This window comes from Rutilus rutilus (genome assembly GCF_951802725.1).
Source record: "Rutilus rutilus genome assembly, chromosome: 2".
NCBI lineage: Eukaryota > Metazoa > Chordata > Actinopteri > Cypriniformes > Leuciscidae > Rutilus > Rutilus rutilus.
In genome coordinates, this window is record NC_140210.1 from 44,381,752 (window position 1) to 44,403,887 (window position 22,136).

The 22,136-nt window shown below is 38.0% G+C and overlaps 3 protein-coding genes across 4 annotated transcripts; 2 read left to right on the forward strand and 1 right to left on the reverse strand.

Moving 5' to 3' along the window:
* Nucleotides 1–2,003: 2,003 nt before the first annotated feature.
* Nucleotides 2,004–9,075, forward strand: gprc5bb (G protein-coupled receptor, class C, group 5, member Bb). Of its 2 annotated transcripts, XM_084392186.1 has the most exons (4): nt 2,004–2,816; nt 5,075–6,145; nt 6,708–6,814; nt 6,909–9,075. In XM_084392186.1, the coding sequence occupies exons 2-4, from the start codon at nt 5,077–5,079 to the stop codon at nt 6,951–6,953; spliced, it is 1,221 nt and encodes a 406-aa protein (XP_084248312.1). In that variant the 5' UTR covers nt 2,004–2,816; nt 5,075–5,076; the 3' UTR covers nt 6,954–9,075. The 2 variants fall into 2 exon arrangements, with proteins under 2 accessions (XP_084248312.1, XP_084248311.1); XM_084392185.1 differs by lacking the exon at nt 2,004–2,816 and having other exon boundaries at nt 4,923–6,145.
* A 66-nt stretch (nt 9,076–9,141) lies between these two features.
* On the forward strand, nt 9,142–13,025 carry knop1 (lysine-rich nucleolar protein 1). The gene is made up of 5 exons (XM_084392203.1): nt 9,142–9,284; nt 10,052–11,176; nt 12,288–12,347; nt 12,431–12,484; nt 12,577–13,025. The coding sequence occupies exons 2-5, from the start codon at nt 10,199–10,201 to the stop codon at nt 12,880–12,882; spliced, it is 1,398 nt and encodes a 465-aa protein (XP_084248329.1). The 5' UTR covers nt 9,142–9,284; nt 10,052–10,198; the 3' UTR covers nt 12,883–13,025.
* A 1,871-nt stretch (nt 13,026–14,896) lies between these two features.
* exosc1 (exosome component 1) lies at nt 14,897–21,971 on the reverse strand. Its single transcript, XM_084392221.1, has 8 exons — nt 21,928–21,971; nt 20,199–20,314; nt 20,004–20,078; nt 19,340–19,428; nt 19,174–19,207; nt 19,050–19,100; nt 18,889–18,973; nt 14,897–16,369 (listed from the first exon to the last, which is right to left on the reverse strand). The coding sequence occupies exons 1-8, from the start codon at nt 21,953–21,955 to the stop codon at nt 16,263–16,265; spliced, it is 585 nt and encodes a 194-aa protein (XP_084248347.1). The 5' UTR covers nt 21,956–21,971; the 3' UTR covers nt 14,897–16,262.
* Nucleotides 21,972–22,136: the final 165 nt, after the last annotated feature.

Genomic DNA, 22,136 nt, shown 5'->3' on the forward strand with positions numbered 1-22,136 from the left:
TGTGTTTGTGCATGAGTGCAGAAGAGCGCTGTGATTCAGCAGTGTTCAGTCGGAGCCTCAGGGCTTCGTCCTCTTACTGTGATTCTACATCACTACATTTTCCAATGGAGAATCACAAAACAAGCTTGACTTGACCTGACATTAGAGTTTCCTTTGAATTACTGAGAGAGAGTACAAAACCATTGTTTTATATATATATATATATATATATATATATATATATATATATATATATATATATATATATATATATATATATATATATAACAAAAACAAATCATCTCTTTATTATCATATTATAAAATATCATATATAAAATGTTTATAAAATCATAAAAAAATTACTTTTTTTTAAATTTAGATTTACTTGATAAAATCCTCATAACAATTTGCACTAACACATTTTAAGTAAATTTTACTGCTACTGCTTTGTACAACTTACCTGTTATTATCAAGTAAAATCGACTTACTATTGAACTTATTCATTTGACATTTAATTGAAGTAATTAACTAAATATTACTTAATTATATTATTTCACATATATAACATAAGTAACATCTACTTAACTAGCTAAATATAACTAAATTAACTTTTTACTCCAACAATATAACTCTAAATTAACGCACACTTTTAAAGTATATCCTTTACTAAGAAAAATCTAGATATTGTACAGATTACATACTGTATCTATGTAACGGAGATAAATGGCATGTGAACACAGAGACCTCAATACTTGGTACACAATACATAATGACGGTAACATTCGATAGATCGTTTTTGAGTATGAATGTGTCCTTTTGAGTAAAAAATGACACAAAATGGCAAGTTACCAAACCTAACAACAATTGCAATGATAAAACGGTGTAAATACAGCTGGAAAACAGTGAAACATTTAAGTTGCATGATGGGAACACCAGTATTAGAAAAATGTAGTAGGTTTTACTTCATTTTATATTGTTGATATTTACGCTTTAATTTCGACAAGCTTGAATTGAGTACTAATATAGGATTTACTTTATTTTTTGAATTCTTGCCTGAACTAACTTTTTTAAAGTAGAAAATTACATTTGATTTCTGAAGCATTTACTTCACCACAGAATGACTTTTATCAGTGTAGTCCTATAAATATGCTGTGTCCTCGGTGTCCTAATGACCCTTCAGTATGAAGGACAGCAGTGAGGATAATCCGTCTGTAAAGTTAAGTCAGTAACGTTACAGTAAAGTTACCAGCTCAGCATCTTCGGCGCTGCATTCATGCCTCACTGAGGTGTCACACATGTTGAACATGTTCTTTCCAGTGGTTTATACCACATCACTGCTAAAATACTGCATTTACTTACTCACATAAATGTCACATGAAGCGCTTCCCATGCAGCTAACTTTTGTTCAAAACGTGTATTAAAAAATATTTTAAGGGAACTTTACTTTTATATGTTCTCTGAACATTTAAAAAACATGAAGGATGTATAAACGTATTTGATAAACGTTACTGAAAGAACTTTTGGCTAACGCTTTATATCGACTCAAAATTGTGAACTTGCCAGAGCGTTAGCCACAGTACTGAGACCGATCCCTGTGTTAGCCAAGTACGCTTAGGCAATACAAAACAAGCTGCGATCACTATGGCAACCCTATTTAAAACATTCAGCTCTCAAGTTCTCCAGCACGAGAGGAGTTTAGCAAGTCATCTGAATGCAGCTTAACCTAATCGTCATCAAGAGATAATCTGTTACGGTGTGCTGACGCATATCTGTGTGTGTGTGTGTGTGTGTGTGTGACTGAGAGTGAGTGTTTGTGTGTGAGTGTGTGAGTGTGTGTGTGTAAGGCCTCAAGCCAAATAATGTTTCTTAGACATTAGGAATATGATCAAATGTCTCCTCTCGGATCCCACTTAATATTCACTGTACTAATTACTGGTGAAATAAAATAGCAGCTACACATAATGAAAGGAGAGGAGAGGTTTCTAATGCTCTGATGGCTCACTGCACCACTGCATGGGATTATCTGAAGGCTACTTAAAGAGACACAATCACACACACACAATACACGTATGACCTGAAGCGCTGGGATCTTTATTACATAAGACTCCTCAAGTCAGTGCACGCGGACACACACCTGGCACACACACACAAGTGGACAGTCAGCGGTCAATGACAGAAAGAGGTCTAATAATCAGAGATCTTCAGGCCAGAAGTTTGAGAGCCTGGATCATCATGACAGTGTTTTGCTGTGGTTTATTTATAGGCTCTGCTCTGCATCAGTCACAATGCTGCGAATGAAACCCTTCAGAGAGAGAGAGAGAGAGAGAGAGAGAGAGAGAGAGAGAGAGAGAGAGAGAGAGAGAGAGAGAGAGAGAGAGAGAGAGAGAGAGAGAGAGAGAGAGAGAGAGAGAGAGAGAGAGAGAGAGAGAGAGATGTGACAGTGAGGATGGACTACATTGGTCCAGTGCGCTTTATATCCACTCAGAAGTGAATCTCAGTCTCTGCTGATCTGCAACTGCTCTCCATCTCAACACTGACAAAAACAGGCTGAGAGAAAGAAGAAGAAGAAGAATAAGAGAGAAGAATAAGAGAAATAAAGAGAGAAGGATGCTCTCTTACAGATGTAGTGTGTAGGTGTGAAACTGTCACTGATTTTCAACTATTGAGCACGAAGAACAAGAGCGGCGCTCGGTTGCAATGTCAGCGCGCAAGTGTGTGTTTTTCAGGATTATTCCCACGACACGATAAGAAGAGATTTGGATGGTGGACATGTGAGTTGAGGAAACTCTCCAGCACTAATAAATACACATCTAAAACACAATCTGAACTGGTCAGGTGAGTAACAACCTATTGTATCTGTCAGTGGATTATATAACTGTTTTGTCTGGAGATCTAATCTTAGTTCCTCGTCATTTTATGTGCTTAAGTAACTCTTATAAATTTGATCCTAAAGTTGTTTATGTTTGAACATAAATGTGTGTTTGTGTGCATGTGTGTGTGTGTGTGTGTGTGCGCGCTTGTGTTTTTCTGGCTATGTAAATTGCGTGCTGCTCCATCTAGGCCAGCCCACGCGCGCCTCTGGTTTCCATAGCAACTGTCGGGGTTTAAAAGGGGTAGAGGATGCGAGACAAAGTGGAAGCTCGTCTTTACACTCGGCTTTTACAACTCAGCAGCAGAGGATGAGCTAATGCATCTGCAAAAAATAGTAGCCGCAACCATTATTTAACCAGGTAAAAGAACTAATAGGGACAAGAGTGGCCTTGCAGCAGACAAACACAAATGGAAATAACCAAAAGCCAAAAGAAAACAGGATGCAGAGTCAATTTAAGTGTCACGCACAACTAGATTTGAAAGTTGTATTCCTGTGCAAAACAAACCATTACAAGGTGAAAAAGTAGATGGGAAAATAAAAAAGCCAGAGTTAAACATAAAATGGATTTATGAATAACCAGAGTGAGTTCCTGTTAAAACTCCAATCATTTTCTTTTACTTGTATTTAACCACAAAAGTCCTAGTGAAGAATTATCCAATCCAATAACCAATGGAAGTTAAAGCAGAGTTGGTCTTCCTCTGTAGAGTTTAAATATGTAAGAATACTTTAATATTCAATATTTATTTATATTTATATTCAGTGACTTAGTTTTTTTTTATTATTTGAATTAATGCATAATTCGCAAGACTTTATGCAATAGTTCACTGCCACAAAGAAGTGTAGTTTTGTCTTTAACTTGTAATTTTTTTAAGTTGCCATGAAACAGAAGTTGCGATAGTCTTTTATTCCCTATTGTGACGTTTATCTGAGTGAAACTGCTTCTCGAACAAGAACAAATGAAGGGCGGGGCTTGATTTCGTCCGTGGGGAATTGATTGGATGGTTGTGGTTTGCTATTGGTGGATCTCATGTGGGTGACAGGTTGCTCCGCCCTCATGCCAGTGAACACATCATCAGAGGCCCTGTTTACACCTGGTATTAAGATGTGTTTTGGTCGATCGGATCACAAGTGGACGACACTAAATACAGGTGTAAACGGGGTTTAAAGCGTTTTGATCTTGTCCACTTTCCACCACTTCCAGAGGAAGTTGAAAACACATTCGACCGGATTGCTTTCGTAGTGTAAACGCTCATGTCTTCTCTCCGTCTACTGATCTAATGCGTGAACATTATGGGAAGAGCTCTAGCCAGACTTTAAACTATCGGCTGGAGACTCAAGTTTGGTTTGAAGATGAAAAACGTATCAAGCACAATGTTCTCTCATCATTCCTGATTTCTAACACACACTCAGTGTTCGGCTGATCTTGCGTCTGTCAGAGCAGAAACTAAAGCTGTGTTTTTCTGTCTCTCCGGTTGCGTTCATATGTAAATAGCGTAAGCTTATTTTGTCCATTAGATCGAAAGTTCTGAAAAGACCCAGACATTTACCCGCCCATAGACAAAGAAATCAGGACAGAAGTGGTTGAAAGTGGACAAAAGAGACGGATTAAAACACCAGATGTGAACGGGAATGTGTCTCCCTCGTCTACTTGTGATCCGATCGACCAAAACACATCTTAAAACCAGGAGTAAACAGGTCCTGAGAAGAGAAGAGACGTCACTGCAAGCGGGAAGGAAAGTTATTTTTAATTAAAAGTTACGTGGGTATAATAATAAAAAAAATTAAAAAAATGGCCACAGACAAAATGATTTAAAATAAATACTGCAATATTCCGTTGAACAACAAGAATTGTGAATTTCGATTTCATTAATGTTGTGATTCATCTCAGAGCTGGTTGGTTCAGTTAATTTCTTTGGTTACACTATTTTAAGGTGTCATTGTTACAGTGTAATTATATATTTAAGAACTGAGTAATATTAAGCAACTACTATATACTTGTACTTACTATATAGGATTAGGATTTGGTTGAGGGTTAGTTGCATGGAATTATGCATAATTTACTGGATGGTAAGTACATGTAACATATGTAACGAGGACACTGTAAAATAAAGTGTTACCAAATAAAGTGTTACCATGTCTTTTAACAGAAAACTTTTTTTGAATTCTTTTCACAGTACACGAATGAAAAAAAGAACATTCATCTGTGCTCTTTCTCTTACAGCCATGGCTCTAAGCCCCACCCTCATATTCACTCTCGCTCTGATTGGCTGCTGCGCTCTGGAGGACCCGCCCACGCTTCAGGCCCCGCCCCCTCCTCATGGGTGTGGCGCTTCAGTGGACCCGCCCTACAGAGTTCTGTGCGACCTGGAGTCCGTGTGGGGCGTGGTGCTGGAGGCCGTAGCGTGCGGTGGGACCATATCCGCTTTGACCCTGGTCATGATTCTGTTAGCCAAGCTGAAAACGGTAACGGAACCGGAGAAACGGTGTGGCGTTGGTCCCCTTCTCCTCCTATTGGGCGGAACGGTTGGTCTCTTCTGCCTATCACTGGTGTTCTTGGTGGGGCGTGGCGAGGTGCTCTGCATAGTGCGGCGTGGTCTGTGGGGGGCGCTGTTCGCCATGTGTTTCTCATGTTTGCTAGTGCAGGGAGTGCGACTGAAGAAGCTAGCCGGAGGGAGGCGGAGCCTAGCGGGGAGTTCTCTCGCGGGATTGGCTGTCGCACTCACCGTGGTTCAAGGCATCATCGCTGGAGAGTGGCTGCTGCTTACGGTAGTCCGCGAGGGACACGCAGCCTGCGATTACCTGCCTTTAGACTTCGTGTTGGTATGTAGCTACGCTCTAGTGTTGTTACTAGCCGCCACTGTGTTGTCGTTAGCCGTCGTGTTGTGCGGCGGGAGCAACCGAGAGGAGTCGAGCAGGAAGTGGATGAAGTGGAGGTGTAACGCCGTCTGGCTTTTCCTCTCATGTCTCTCTTCGCTTCTACTCTGGGTCGCCTGGCTCGGTCTCTATCTCTACGGCAACGCTGGCATCATGACCGCGGCGAAGGATTGGGATGAGCCGGCATTGGCGGTTGCCTTGGTGACCGAGGGTTGGATACTGTTGTTATTTCACGCTATCCCAGAAACGCACCTGTGTTTGCGTCCGTCCGGTCAGAGGAACGCAGACTCCGGGCAGAACTACTACGACACCCCTCAGCCCCCGGCGGCACAAAGTTACCATGACGACGAGCGGCCAGCCAATCCCAGAGCTCCGTTCACAGAGAGTCAGGCGTACACTGTAGAGGAGCACAGCGCAGGTGGGTCGTTAAACAAAAACATGTGCAACATTATGGGGAGGTTAGGTTTTGTTTGTAAAAAAAAAATTGTAATAACCATCCCAGACAACAACATAGTGTCTGCCCAGATCCGGGCCACATCTGGAACATGTGGATTCAACGTGTACCAGATGTGGGCCGAATTTGGGCCGACACTATGTTGCTGTCAGAGATTAGAGAACGTTCTGAATATAGGTTCTCTTTAGGTTGTTACAAAAACCTACCTGGTTACAAAAAAGAAGCTACAGAGAATGTTTCTAGAACGTTATTATTTGGTTCTCAAAAAAATAACCAAATGGCAAGTTTGGCAACCAAATGGGAATGTTAGGGGAATGTTTGTGGTTTCAGGGGAGAACATGCACAACTTTTAAAGCTCATTTAATTGCCCATATGTTCAAATAATTCATATTTTTTCTTTCAGCTTTATGCTGTATGGACAGATTAGTGTTATTACACAGATTTCTTATAGGCCTAATTTTTTTATATTTTTTATATATAACAATAGCCTATACATATTTAATATATATTGTTGTGGTTTTCACAGTTCTGCAGGCTGGAGGTTATCATAACGGACTGATCCGGCCCGCAATGCCCTTCAGGAGTCACGTTTACCAGCCCACTGAGATGACACTGCTCATGAATGCAGGACCGGTGAGATACAATACTATACATTAACAATACGTTTAGATACTGAATGAGTATCTCAGTCTCACACACACGATTCACCTCCTGCTCTGTGTTTTAGATCCCAACCGCCCCTCCAAACTTCACAGGGAGGCATCTGTGGTGAGACCGGCTAACATGGCAATAATGTCCTCTTCTACTTCTTCGGCTGGCTTCACAGGGTGAAAAGGCACTTTATTAAGGTTCCATGTTAATAATTTGGGAATGCTCCACTAATAAAAAGACCTAAAGTAAAGCTGTTTTAATTTAACGGGCATTTTCAACATGGGAGCGGGCTAATTTTGCACATGATCTCTTTTAAGTGCTTAATACTAAATACAGGAAGCATTACATATTTGATATCACACTGATGATGTCTGTTTAGATTAAATGAATCAGACAAATCATGAGCTGATGAGGACCTGTCAGAATTTACATAAAAAGATAAGTCCGTACGAAACGCCATTCACAAGCCCATTTTACTTACATAATGCGACATTTCTGAGCATAAGAGAATAATTGTTCATATGAATTAATGATTTTAATCATTGTGAAGTGATTGGCTGTTTAAAAGTGTCACTATATGGCAAGTGATTGGAACATGTTCTAAGCATGTTTTGCTAATGTTCTCATTAAGTTATGAAAACGTTTTCTGAATGTTAGCTGAACGTTCAAAGCGTCCAGGTTTTAAATGTTTTAAAAACACTTTTTCTTGGGAATATAACTTTTGAGTATTCTCCGAACATTCTGAAACAAGTAGCAGCATTTAAAAAAAACATTATTTTTGTACTAACATTTTGAGAACATTATTAAAGACCAGATAACACTGAACGAATATTCTATAGAGAGCAAAGGCTGGGTTCTGGAAGTTAAAACTGCATTCATTTTCTCCATAGGGAAATTGATTTTTAACGATAACTTATAAATGTTCAAAGACATCCTTACTGTGAGCTGTGAGGTTGTTAATCAATGGTGTTTGTTTCTGCTGAAGATGTCAGCACACATTATTTCAGCTTATTTTTAAAATAATTGTGTTTAACAGTGGAATTCCTGGTGAAAGACTACATTACCCATGATGCTGTTCAAAAATGCCACCAATCAGAGAGTCGAAACAAGCAACAGGCGCCAAAATAGCTCTTTAGCTCGGCCCACTACCATGAAGCGCTGCTAATGTGCTTTTATATTTGTATAGATATGCATATTTTGCAAAAAACTTCAAATATATTGTTTTTATATACAATCAACATTTGTAAATGAGAAGTTGTATATTTCTCCATCATTTTTAATTCAATTATACTTAATGGGATTGTAGTTCTTTACCTCACCAAAGCTGTTACAGGCTACACAGTCTTGTACCTTTGTCTTTTTGTCCAATTTTAAAACTTTTTAGCTTCAGATCAAAGTTTTTAGTGTTGTGATTCACCTTATAGTTGACTGGCTTAATGGCTTATAACAAATACTTTTTAAAATCCCAATGGGAGAAATAAATGGGAAAAAAAAACTTCCGGAACTAGCGGGCGCTGTTGCACTCAATTACCGTTACTGGAATAACATTTGTTCATAACTTTGAGAGAACCTTGCCAGAACGTTCTGAGAACGTTCCGTTAGCTGGGTGGGGATTTGTGATGTCAGTCAAAAAGGCCCGTTTACAAAGAATAACATGCACAAAATTGTGTATTAAGGAAGTAAATAGGGGTTTTCATGTGATTTCATGTTGACTTTACAGAGAGATTGTGTGAGAGAGAATGAAAAAATTATTATCTCATTAATTTCTAGCCTTAGCAAATCTTCTGCCTGCATTCCACTGTAAATAATCAAAATCTCGAACTTTGAAATTTATGAAAATGTATTTAATTTACTTAAACTGTTTTGTATAAATTGTCCAATTGTTAAACCTTTTTAAAATGTTTATCTTTATGTTTGTTTTGATATCACATCAGCGTTTGGTGTTTTTTCCCAAACTTTGCACGCTTGATTGCCAGTCTTCATGATGCAGTTGATGCTATTCATCTATGAATTTTACGCCGTGTTTGATCTTGTAAGGCAATACTGTGTTCTTTGGAGTAATGAATGTGTATGAATGCTGCAGTCTCACAGAATGAGACACTTTCAACAGGGTCGGTGGAAAAGCCTGAATTCGCTCTTTATTATGCTCATGATGTTCAGATCTATCGCACAGAATGGTTGTATTTTCCCCTATATTTGATGTCTCTATATTTGAAATAAATTATAATAAACATTCCTACCGTGTTTTCATATTGCCTCCTGTCACTGTTCGCAAACTGCGTTGTGCGCATGCGCACACGCGGTCTTCTGTTGTTTAAAAATGGCGCTTGGCAAACCATCATGCATTTTCTAGCGGACGCCTTCAGTTGCTGTTCTGTTACCAAGGAAGTGGACGAGCGATTTCTTCCGGATTAAGAGTCTAAAGGAAAGCTTTCCCACGTGTGGCGAATGTGTAAGTAATAAAACATATATGGTAACTCAAATAAAACAGTGCGTTAAACGAGTACCGGTAATAATATTAACCTGCTGTTAGCGAAGCGCTCGCTCGCTGCATATACTTATGCACGTCATTTAACTGCGTTTTAATGATACAAGTTGTTATAATAAGATGCTTCTGTATTTTACAAATTAAAAGATATTTTAAACAAAATTAACCTAGCTGTCATGGCATACACACATCAACCTAATGTCATTTTTATGTTTTTCCTTCTCGACACAAGAACAGCCTAGAACTGAAAGTTAATGAAAATACATTAACGCTAGCTAAATAATTAAAGAGATAGTTCACCCCAAAATGAAAATTATACCATAATGCACTCACCCTCAACCCATCCTAGGTGTAAATGAGTTTCTTCTTTCAGCCAAACATAGTCAATCGGAGTTATATTTAAAAAATATCCTGGCTCTTCCCATCTTATAATGGGAGTGAATGGTACATTAGATTTTGAAGCCCACAAAGCACATCCATCCATCATAAAATATATCCATATGGCTCCAGGGGGTTAATAAAGGCCTTATGAAGCAAAGTGATGCATTTTTGTGAGAAAAATATCCTTATTTATAATTTCATAATCACTGGCTAGTTCCGGTGCTAGAGTGACCTAAAAATAGTTTACTTCTTATAACTTATGAATATACATTTGAATGTTACTTATAAATATATGAATATGAATGTCATTTATCTGTCCCAAATAATGTTGTGTTTTCCTGCGTTTGCAGATGGTGAAAGCTGATCCAGAATCCGAAATCTGAGAAAAATCAACAAGCAGAACCAATGAAAAGCAACTCAAGGATGCAAAAAGCAAGAAGAACAAAGAGAAGAGGTTTTTGAGAATCCACTGACGGTTTCATTCAACTCAGGAGAACATGGCTGTTGATGGGGCGACCAAAGAGAAGAAGAAAAAGAAGAAAATAAAGGTGAAGGAAGAAGAAGTCGATGTTCAGGATGCAGGAAACACAAATGTGATGCAGTGTCATGATGTGTCTGTTCAGACTGTTGTGAAAAAAGAACCGCTGAACGTAAACGCCAGAGATGAGGAGAAGAAGAGGAAGAAGAAAAAGAAAGTGAAGGAGGAGGTGGAAGCAAACAGCCCCGTGACGGTGTGTCACGATGTGTCCGTCCAGACTACCGTCAAAGCTGAACGCTCAGAAATCACTATCAGTGATGCTCCTGAAAAGACCATCAAGAAGAAAAAGAGGAAGATGGAGGAGGAGGAGCCAGAACCGCTGCGGGAGGAAGAGGATGGAGAGCATTTAGTGTCCAAGAAAAAGAAAGCCAAGAAAAAAGGATATGAAGATGAGGTGGACGCTATTAAAAATAAAAAGACGAAAAAGGAGGTGGAGGTCAAAGAAGAAGAGGTTGACATAGGACACGGTGTAGAGACGGTGAAAAAGAAAAAGAAGAAAAAAAGAAAACCAAACACAGAATTGGAGGATGGAGAAACAAAGAAGAAAAGGAAGAAGAAAGAAGCTGATACATGCATAGAGGAAGAGCAAAAGGTGAAAAAGAAGAAGAGTAAGAAGAAACCTTCCGCAGAAGAAGAGCCGGATGTCGTCATCAGCGCAAAGAGAAAGCCGGAGAAGAAGAGCAAGAAGCAGAAGAAGAAATTAAAATGCACGGATGAAGGTGAGAGTCTTCCTCACGCGAACGGAGGACCCGTCAGCTCGCCGGATAAGAAGACGAAAAAGAACGTCAAGGTGAAGGCTGATGATGTCATCGAGGAGATGGAGGAGGAGCCGGCGGGAAAGGAGGAGAGGAAAGAAGTGCAGAACAAGACGCCGGAAAAATTGAAAAAAATGGACATTAAAGAAGAGCGTCGTGAAGCGCTGAGGGCAAGTAAAGCGGTGAGTCTCGTTGAGGTTTATTCTGCGGCGGAAAAACTGAGGCTCGTGATTGGCTGTTCACACTGTGACATCACTGTCATGATAATTACGTTTACTTTCAGTGTGGATATTTAACTTTTGTGGTTCATATCAGTGTTATTATGTGTATACTTATATAGTATTTAATCATATTTTTAAATATTTTTTATTTTTATATTTTCAGTTTTCATTTTAGTCTTTTTCAGGTACCATTTTATTTTATTTTCTCAAGTAACAAAAGTGTTTTATTACGCTTTAAGTTTCAGTTTTAATTGTAGTTAACTATAGTAACCCTGCTTCATATCAATGTTATTTTAGCATTATTTATATACTTATATAGCACAGTAGTCAACATTTGAAGTAGATCAAAACCTTTCATCAAAGTTATACATGAATTTTGAACAATACCCGTTCTTGAAAATTATATGAAACTTTGATGAACTTTTTTGATCCTCCTCAAATGTTGACTACTGCATATTAATATTTGAATTAATTTTTTTAATTAAAATTTTTCTTGTAATTTTGTTAAGTATTTTTACCCTCTTTTAATCATTTTTATTTGTTCTTTGTGAATATTTATATTTATCTTTAATTTATTACTTAAACTTTTAATAGTTTAAAAAATATATTTTTAATAGTTATAGTTAACAATAAAAACACTGCTTCATATTACGGTCAATATCCAGGTTAACATCAAAAGAATAACAGGATTTATTTACGCTGTGGTATTTTCTCTATGGCAATCAATACAATTAATATTTATTTATTTCATATAATATTTCTATTGTTAAAAAATCACGCTATCCTATGAATAAGCCCATTTTATTTATGCAAAGTATAATGTCATATCTTGTTTTATGATGCATAATCTGGACATTTTAAGGTTTTTTTCTGTACACTGAAAGAAGAAACGCTCCAAGAAAGCAAGCAAATCCACAGCAAATCAGATCAGAAGTCATTTAATATCCCGCTATGGGGAAGCAGGAATTTACCTCATGTCTGATAAAGAAAGTGTACTGCGTTTAAAACACTGGCTAGTAGCTTTATCTGACATTAAAGTGCATCACACACTCATTTCTCCATCTGCACTCAGAGGGATATCGTGTTCCTGTCGGCAAAGCCTGGAAATCAGGACGAAGTTTCAATAGATCAGGTAAAGCACCAGATCACCCATTATGTTTTACATATGATACACCTCATGTTGAGATGTGATTAAAACACTGTTTCATTCCCCAGGCGCGCCGTCTCGCCCTACAGATGGACATCGACAAGGAGTCGCAGCCGAAGCCGGTCAGTTTCCACATGCGTTGAGTATATATTTCGGTCCTAAAGCAGCTTTGCAATCAGTACTAATGTGAATGTGAATTTTGATCTGTTTGTAGACTCTGGGCCAGTGGGGCACGGCACAGTTCGACAGCCCCGACAGACAGACCAAGTTCCTGCGCTTGATGGGTGGCTTTAAGAAGAGCAGCCAGCCAGTCGCGGGATCCCCCGGCACGGCCAACATGGCGCTGGGGAAAGAAGGCCAACAGACTTTGCAGCAAGGCCTTCTGGGACAGTTTGAGCGCGCTCAGAGCCACCATATGGACTTCAAAATGAAAGGAGCCGGATTGGGGTTCGCAGCGCCGTCCAATAAGAAGTTTACGATCGATGCTAACGCAAGGAACTCAGTGCGATTCGACGACTGAGGGAGAGTTCGCCTGAAAGTGAACGCTCTGTCATCATTTACTCAGACCCGTGTGCTGGTATGTGTCAGGAATCATATAAGGCACTTCTGCCAAGCTGAAAAAAAGAAAAAAAACTAAAGAAAATAAGTCCATACAATATATTTTTAAAATGTATGGAAGCTTGTTTCCGCCATGGAATAGAGAAAAAGGTAATTGCGACTTTTGATCTCACAATTCTGACTTGTTTTTTTGTTTTTTTTGTAATGGCGAAAATATCTCGTAATTCTGACTTTTTTCCTCAGAAATGCGAGATTTAGTCAGAAATCAGAGTTATAAAGTGTAATTCTGAGGATTTTTTAAAAATTATTATTACACTTTATAACTCGCAATTCTGACTAAATCTCGCATTTCTGAGGAAAAAAGTCAGAATTTCGAGATATTTTCGCCATTGCAACAAATAAAAAAAGTCCGAATTGTGAGATCAAAAGTCGCAATTAACTTTTTATATTTTTTCTCAGTATTGTGAGTTTATATTCCACAAATCTGACTTTATAACTTGGTTATGTGTTAGGAATCATATAAGGCACTTATAAACTTAAAAAATAAAAAAAAACTACAGAAAATAAGTCCACACAATATATTTTTGAAATGTATTGAAGCTTGTTTCCGCCATGGAATAGAAAAAAAGGTAATTGCGACTTTTGATCTCACAATTCTGACTTTTTAATTTGTTGCAATAGCGAAAATATCTCGAAATTCTGACTTTTTTTCCTCAGAAATGCGAGATTTACTCAGAATTGCGAGTTATAAAGTGTAATTCTGAGGATTTTTTTTATTTGTTATTACACTTTATAACTCGCAATTGCGAGTTCATATTTTTTCTCAGTATTGTGAGTTTATATTCTACAAATCTGACTTAATAACTTGCCATTGCAACTTTATATCACGCAGGTCTGAGAAAAAAAAGTCAGAATTACGAGATTCTAAACTTTCAATTATCTTTTACATTTTTTTTATTCCGTGGCGGAAACAAGCTTCCATAGAAATGACAGGACGTTGAGTAAATGATGGCAGAATGTTAATTTCTAGGCGAACTGCTTCCTTTAATGTATGAATCCACTTGGGTTTATAAAATACTTGTGTATTTGACAGATTGAAATCTTTTTTGATTTTTATTTTTTTGGTCCTAAGAGATGTTGTACTCAGGTGAAATATCAGGAGACGCATTTGAGTTCATCATGGGATTTTCCCATGAAAAAGATACTAAAAGAGAAGGACAGCAGGAAAGGCTGAATAAAGACACTGGATTAGAGCTGTCATGGTGGTTATGTGATGGTTATCATTATTGGCATTGCATTATTGATGTTTTTGAGGTTTATTAGCAGTATTTGTTATGCTGCTTTTGTCATTTCGCTGAGACTTTTGACTTGCATTGCATTCAAGGTATATATGCAAGATCTTAAAGTTTGGGGTCTGTAAGATTTTATGATCAAGGCTGCATTTATTTGATCAGTAAAAACAGTAATATTGTGAAATATTATTGCAATTTCAAAGAACTGTTTTCTATGTGAATACATGTTCAAATGTGCGGTAATTAGATCAAAGCTGAATTTTCAGCATCATTACTCCAGTCTTCAGTGTCACATGATCCTTCAGAAATCACTCTAATATGATGATTTGATGCTCAAGAAACATTTATGATTATTATTAATGTTGAACGCAGTTGTGCTGCTTCAGATTTTTGTGGAAACTTGTGTTTTTTTTACAGGATTCTTTGATGAAGAGAAAGTTCAAAAGAACAGCATTTATTTGAAATAGAACAAAATGTCTATCACTTTTGATCCAGTTAAATCATCCTTACTGAATACGAGAATTAATTTCTTTAGAAAAAGTTAATCTTAAAGACCCCAATCTCTTTAACAGTAGTGCATTTCTATCAGTTCTTGCAATCCTGGGATTCAAACACAAGTAAATCCTCCAGTGTCTCTGTTGAGTCTATAGCAAACTACAATGAAACATTCAGGCAAAATTGAGCTGAGCTTGTGTTGTTAAACACTTTATTTTTTTCTTCTTCTTTTAAACACATGACTTTTAAAAACAGTTACAGACAAAAGGACAGAACAAGGAAAAGGCATCAGAGATAAGACATTTCCAGATATTCTGAATAAAAGCAGCAAGAGGTAAAAGTAAATTCATCTCTGGGTGACTATTTTTGTGGTTCATGTGCTTTTAAGGGTTAGACAACCGGGTTAGACGCCGAATGTTATTGCTCTATAAACTTCAAATCTCGTTGTGAAAGACTGAAAAATCTGTTGCAGAGACTGTGATTGTGACAATAGCACAGTTCCAGTTCTCTGCTGCTTGTTTTCATCAAACCTTTAATCAAATGGCCTGGATGAGACAAAGAACATACTTCCATAGTTTATGTTCTTGATTTCGGTCAACATCCACACCAGCATGTAACAGATTCGGCCAATGACAAACTCAACACTAACCTTTAATCCTATGCAGTTTGGTTTAATATAAACATGAAGCTATTAAGAGTGAATCTCAAAAACCATATTTCACCCACAATTACAAAGGAAAAATATATATTTTGTGTATTTTATATGCATTGCGTTTCTGCATTTTCTTGATGCACATTTCACAACACAGTTCTCATTACCATAAAATTTCATTCATGTCTCTCTCTCTATATATATATACACACATACAGTATGTTTACATCATGTAATATGTTGTACTATCTTCAATCAATGCTGATGTAAAAAGTACTTTCATTGCAGTAACGAGAATTATTTTTGAGCATAAAATGAATTACAAAAATAAAGCTTTCAGATGCATTACAGTAATGAGAAATTGTAGCTAAACGTGCTTTATTGTCAAGAAAATACAACAAATTGCAACACAAAAAAATACCAATTGCCCTAAAAACAGGCCTCTGTTGGTTTACCTTACACAAAAAAATAATTTCTTCTTTTCGCTTTTGCACTTAAAATGTGACCCAGCAACATTCCGTTTACTTCAGATTCACTCATAATTTGTTCAATGTTTAAAGAAGCTGAATAATATGACGTTCCCGCTCGTGTTTCAGAGCTTCCAAAAGCATTGCAAGACACCTGAATATGCGATATCACAATCCAAGTGTGTCAGAGCACCTAGAGCGTCATGAATGCCAGAATACTGCTTAGTAATGCGACTACACTCGGATTATGGTCATGTGATCGGCTGCCGACGGGTTCTTTGCATTGACAGGCAGAGTGGAATGTGACAGGAGATTTAAACCATCAAGATTCACACCTAGAATTCCGAACATACACGAGAGTTCCGTGAGAGAAGGGGGCGTGTCTTTGAAGCTGTGTGTTCCAGTGGGTGTGGTCTAGGGTTCCGGTGGGCGTGGCTTAGGCCTGCAGGTACTCCGGCTGTACCCGCGCGACCTTGCGAAACTCTTTGGCGTGTGTGCGAGGACACTGCATCTCACACCAGCTGATGGGCACCATCTGAGCCCCTGCGGGAAGAGATTTCACACGGCATGAGTGACACGAGCGAGGGCAACACTTCATTAAAGGGATAGTCTACCAAAAATGAAAATTAGCTCATGATTTACTCAGTCGCAAGTCATCCTAGGTGTATATGACTCAAAACTTTCGAATACAATCGGAGTTATATTAAAAAATGTCCTGGCTCTTCCAAGCTTTATAATGGCAGTGAATGGCCATTTCTGTTTTAAAGTCCAAAAGTGTCCATTAAAGTGCATCTATCCATGATAAAAGTGCTCCACACTGCTCTGGCGGGTTAATAAAGGCCATCTGAAGCAAAGGCGATGCGTTTGTGTAAGAAAATATTCGTATTTAAAACCAGAGATGGGACCAAGTCATACATATGCAAGTCTCAAGTAAGTCTCAAGTCTTAACCTTCAAGTCTCAAGTAAGTCCCAAGTATTTTTTTCTTGGGCAAGTCAAGTCAAGTCAAGTCACAGGCTATGTAAAGTCAAGTCAAGTCAAGTCCTGTAGTAGGTCAAGTCAAGTCCAAGTCAAGTCACCTTATTATTGTAATTTTACCTGCAGAATCTGATCTTAATAAAGTGAAAAGACAAGAAATCAGTTACTGTCAATAAATTACAATAATTTGGATTTGCATTGTAAATACTCATGTTCAGTAAAATACATCATGGAATCAAGCAAAATTGTAACTTCATAAAATTATTTATTTTTCACTTCTGCCAACAGTGTTTAAAATGTAACAAAGTTTAATGTTGTACGTAAACTGTGTTTACAATAAGTGTATTGTGATTGTCAAAACATTTTAGTAACTAACCTGAATTGTATTCGGTTTAGTGACAACATGTTACAATGTTTACATGGTACAATTTCTGGTAAGCTACGCTTTTTTATTATTTCAATTCAATTCAATTATTGTGATCTGACTTAATATTGACTCATTTGGATAAATATTAGGTAGGCTACACAAGATAGGCACTAATTTTTCTCAAGAAAAAAACAACTCACCTAATGCTGTAAACATACAGAGAGATATAATACGTTTTTTATTATAATAACAACTTTATTTAATGATAAGTAAAAATATAATAAATATGTAATATAGTACACATATTTAGCAAAATACTTTTTCTAGCCAACTAACGTGCTATAGCCTATATGGTCATCAAATGGCTTTCCTGAGGTAAATGTTATGTGACATAATTGTTCTCCAGCTGTTTTATTGACCCATTTGTTTGATTGATTGGTCGATATTATGTATGAGGAATATACATTTCGGTAAGTTCAGCTGTACTGTATCTTTCAACATTGTTCATTCGTGTTTATTTACTAGCTAGAGATGATCGGTTCACGTGCCACGCTAGGGATCTGCGTCACATTTACAAGCGCCAAAACGGTATTTATTGTTTGAATTTCGTAATAAAAATGACAGAATCTGAGAGCTGAGATTTTTTTATATCGTAACCTGCTCTTGTGTCACGATTTTTCTGTGCGTGAGAAAATGAATGAGAGCGTGTGAAAAGTCAGTGTCGCGTGTGTCTCACGGTGAATGCGTGAGAGTTGGCCGCGATGTTAATGGTGCATGTCTTGCAAAGCGCTGTTCGTCTTTTGCCATCTTGTGAATAATTCTCGAAGCCGAAAGCGATGACCCTCAGTACCCCTCCGGCTGACATGTTGATGTGATATCTGATCTAAGTGGGCGTGGTGTGCAAGGTACGAGAGGGCGCGACTGATGATTGTGTAGTGATCCAGTCATGACCACGCTATTCTCAGCCTGCGCTCCAGCTGGGTAATCAACTTTATTTTTTAAAATAATTTATATATTTTATATTCAAACTGAAAAAATTATGTGATTAACACTCAAGTCATTCAAGTCATCGTGTCTCAAGTCAAGTCAAGTCCCGAGTCTTTAACTTCCAAGTCCGAGTCAAGTCTCAAGTATTTTATTTTTTGTCAAGTCAAGTCACAAGTCATAAAAATAGCGACTCGAGTCGACTCGAGTCCAAGTCACCAAGTCACAAGTCCCCATGTCTGTTTAAAACGTTATAAAGCAAGATAACTAGCTTCTGGCCAAACAACATACGGATTCCATGGAAGTCTAAAGCACAACTTACGCGAGTAATGCGACACACTGATATTTACGCTACGCCATGCTATGCGTAAGTTGTGCTTTTGGCATAAGTAGACTGCGTTTGGCCGTAAGCTAGAATTTTACTTTGTAAAGTGTTAAATATGGATATTTTTCTTACACAAACACATCACTTCGCTTCAGATGGCCTTTATTAACCCCCCAGAGCAGTGTGGAGCACTTTTATCACGGATAGATGCACTTTTATGGACACTTTTGGACTTTAAAACAGAAACAGCAATTCACTGCCATTATAAAGCATTTTTTAATATAACTCAGATTGTATTCGTCTGAAAGAAGAAACTCATATACACCTAGGATGACTTTAGGGTGAGGCTAATTTTCATTTTTGGGTAAACTATCCCTTTAAAGCGCACTACTGTTGGAACGCTCCCTCACCCGCCTCGCTGTGGGCCACGACGACGCCCAGCTCGTTCTCCGCCGTGGTCAGCAGGTAGTTCGACTGCACGTCGCCCAAAGAGATCTGACAGCCGAGGTCAAGGGTCACGAGCAACATTCAGGGTACTAGAGTTTAATTTTTCATATAGCATAAAGGATACCACTTTTGCAAGGACAATGTCGCCTGGCCTGAAGCTTTTGTACGTCTCCACCTGAAAATAAGAGCCGCAATTCAGCAAATATACACGACATTTTACTGAAAACAACAATTTACCACAAACTCACTTTATCTTTCTCTGTCGCTCTCACGTCTTCTCTTCTGGTGAAATAAAAAATGAACAGAATTTTAGTTTTTTATACTATTATTGGTAATAACATGAATTACACTTTAAACTGTTAAAAGATATAAATGTAATAAGTAAGTCTTGATTGAAGAATGAAATGTTCATACCTGATAGTGCCTCTGAACCGGTCTTTTAGCGGCGTTGACCCCACATACAAAATGTGGACTTTAGCAAATCGTGGGTTGATACTCGTCACCTGCAAAGAGTGACAATCACACATCCGATGTTAATTTTAACATAATACATCATGGAGTAAATGACAAAGAAACAAAGAATTTCTGACCGGTAGTTTTGTTTTTAACCTTTATTAAACCTCAAATATTAAACATGAATTTTCATTTTTAAACACACCCATGATAAAATCAAGCAGAATACATTCAAAGACAAATTAATAAAAATATAAACTTGGAGCAACTTTTACAAATCTACATTTGTGTACATAAAACTGACCTAAAATCTAAATATTATTGTAATCAAATAAATTTGAATAAAAACACCAAATCTAAATCCGTTTCTTTCTTCTGCTGAACACAAAAGAAGATATTTTGAAGAACGTCGTCTAAACAGTTTTGGATCCCATTGACTTATCCATACAATGGAAATCAATGGGGATCAAAACTGTTTAGTTATCAACAATCATCAAAATATAGTTTGTGTTTCAGCAGAAGAAAGAACATGATACCGGTTTGGAACGACATGAGAAGTACATAAATCATAGCATTTTCATTTTTATAAGCACCAATGATGTCATGTTTAATACAGGACACTCACCTTACAGGTGACGATGGCACCGACGTCAGGCAAGAGTTGTGCTTCTGTCTCCCTAACCACTGAGATCACAGGGAGCTATAAAAGAAGAGGTTGGAAGAGGTTACATTATCAAGAAGCAGGAACGTTTAAGTTTTACAAACGAGTAAAATTGTTGCGTTCAAAGTCAAACCAAAATCTCCACGAACGTGAACTGACCTCCTCGCCCTCGTTCTTTCTCAGCACGTATCCCGCGAGCGTAGCGAAGATGTATCCGTGCCGCAGATCCGTGCCGGTACCGGGAATACAGTCCTCTGTGCTGCAGAGCCTTTCACCTGCGTGAAGAGCACAAACCAGCCATCAAACTTCACATCATCTACGGGAATGCACTTACAATATTAGTCTAAACATTAAAAAGCTCTGCACAACATTAGTTTTAAAATTCATTCTTCAATCAAAATAACTTCCTCTTGCAGAATCTCTTCCCTGATTATGTGTTTAGTGGCGTGAGGGCGGGGCAACCTGTCACTCACATGAGATCGACCAATAGCAAACTACAACCATCCAATTAATTCCCAATGGACAAAATCAAGCCCCGCCCTTCATTTGTTCTTGTTCGGGAAGCAGTTTCACTCGGATATACGACATAGGGAAGAAAAGACGATCAACCTTTGGTTTCATTCCGACTTTTAACATTTTACATGTAAAAATGGGTCTAACATGATAGAATCTGTTACCTTATCTGTGTAAACATAATCCAATATTTCACCCCGTCAACATGATCATACAGCCTAATTTCACACAATATGCGCAAGGATACCAGAAAGGAACTTTTTACATACTGTAATTTGTTGTTTTTATATAATATAGGCCTAATATTTATAATTATTACTATGTTTTCAAACTGCACTACTGGAATTACGTCGTTAAACAAGAAGTTCGTCCGCTTACTTCTATTATAAGTGAATGCACGCGACTTTTTTACAAACTGAAGGAGTAGCCTAATTTATTTTCTGTCACAGACGCAATCCATAAAACATTTAAAGTCCCCCTGTGGTGAAAATCAAGCTTTTAATGTTGGTTGTGTGTCTATGTGGTGTTTTAATATGCTTTAAGACAAACCATGTGTAAATTCATAAGTCGACACCATTGCTGAGTATTTAAAAAAAAAATAGACAGTCTCAAAAACATGGTTTGAAATCACTGCTGTTTCTGACGTCACAAACTACCTTGTAACCAATCAGATCAACGTGTGATCGTCAACAAATGTGAGTGAGTGGAGGCGGAGCTAATTTGCATAAACGAGGCAAGGCCAAGGGTGTGGTTACATTCCAGATATTTTAAGGCATGAGGACATTTTTTCAAGAAAAGAAAAAAAAGTTTAAATATGTCATTTTGGTGATCAAAGATGACTTTTACGATATTGACTACAGGGGGAATGATCTCTCGGACTTGAAGCATTTCAGGGAATCCAAGTGATTTAAGCAACCCGCGTCGTTCGTGTAGAGGCACATATGTGTGTGTGTGTGTTTCAGAGCAGGTGTGTATGACAGCCGCGCTCGCGCCCCGGGCGGGGGTGGGCAGGGCTCGCCAAACGAGTCTTTAAACCCTGCAAACACCTCCAGAGACACGCTTATTTACATCAGATCAACTATACAGTATGGTTAACCAACAATTAAACCAACATCAGCTGTTTTCGACATAAGTTGACTGAAGCTGAACATACCTATGCGTTTATAACGTCATCATTATGCTGCGCGTGCGGATGATTCAGCCCTACAGAAACGCACGCTGACCGTAATGCAAGTGAGAGATTAACTGTCCTTAACTTTTACCAAACACATCAAAGTTCACAATATGTCATTATGTGTACAAGCCAAGCCTTGCAGCGATTATGTCGATAAAACCAAAGGAAAGTGCAAATAGCATGATAATAACAGCGACCCACCTGGAACACACAGCTTCATGGGCGACATGTTTTCAAGAAGCGAGAGACGCGTTTTGATTGGCTATTAGTCAGTGGGCAACTCGTGCTCTGATTGGCCACTTCAACATATGAGGTTCAAGTAAACCGCCATATTTGTTGTGGCTGTTACCTACTTGTATTAACTATAAACCGTTAACAAAATACCTAACTCTTTAACTTTTAAAATCAAA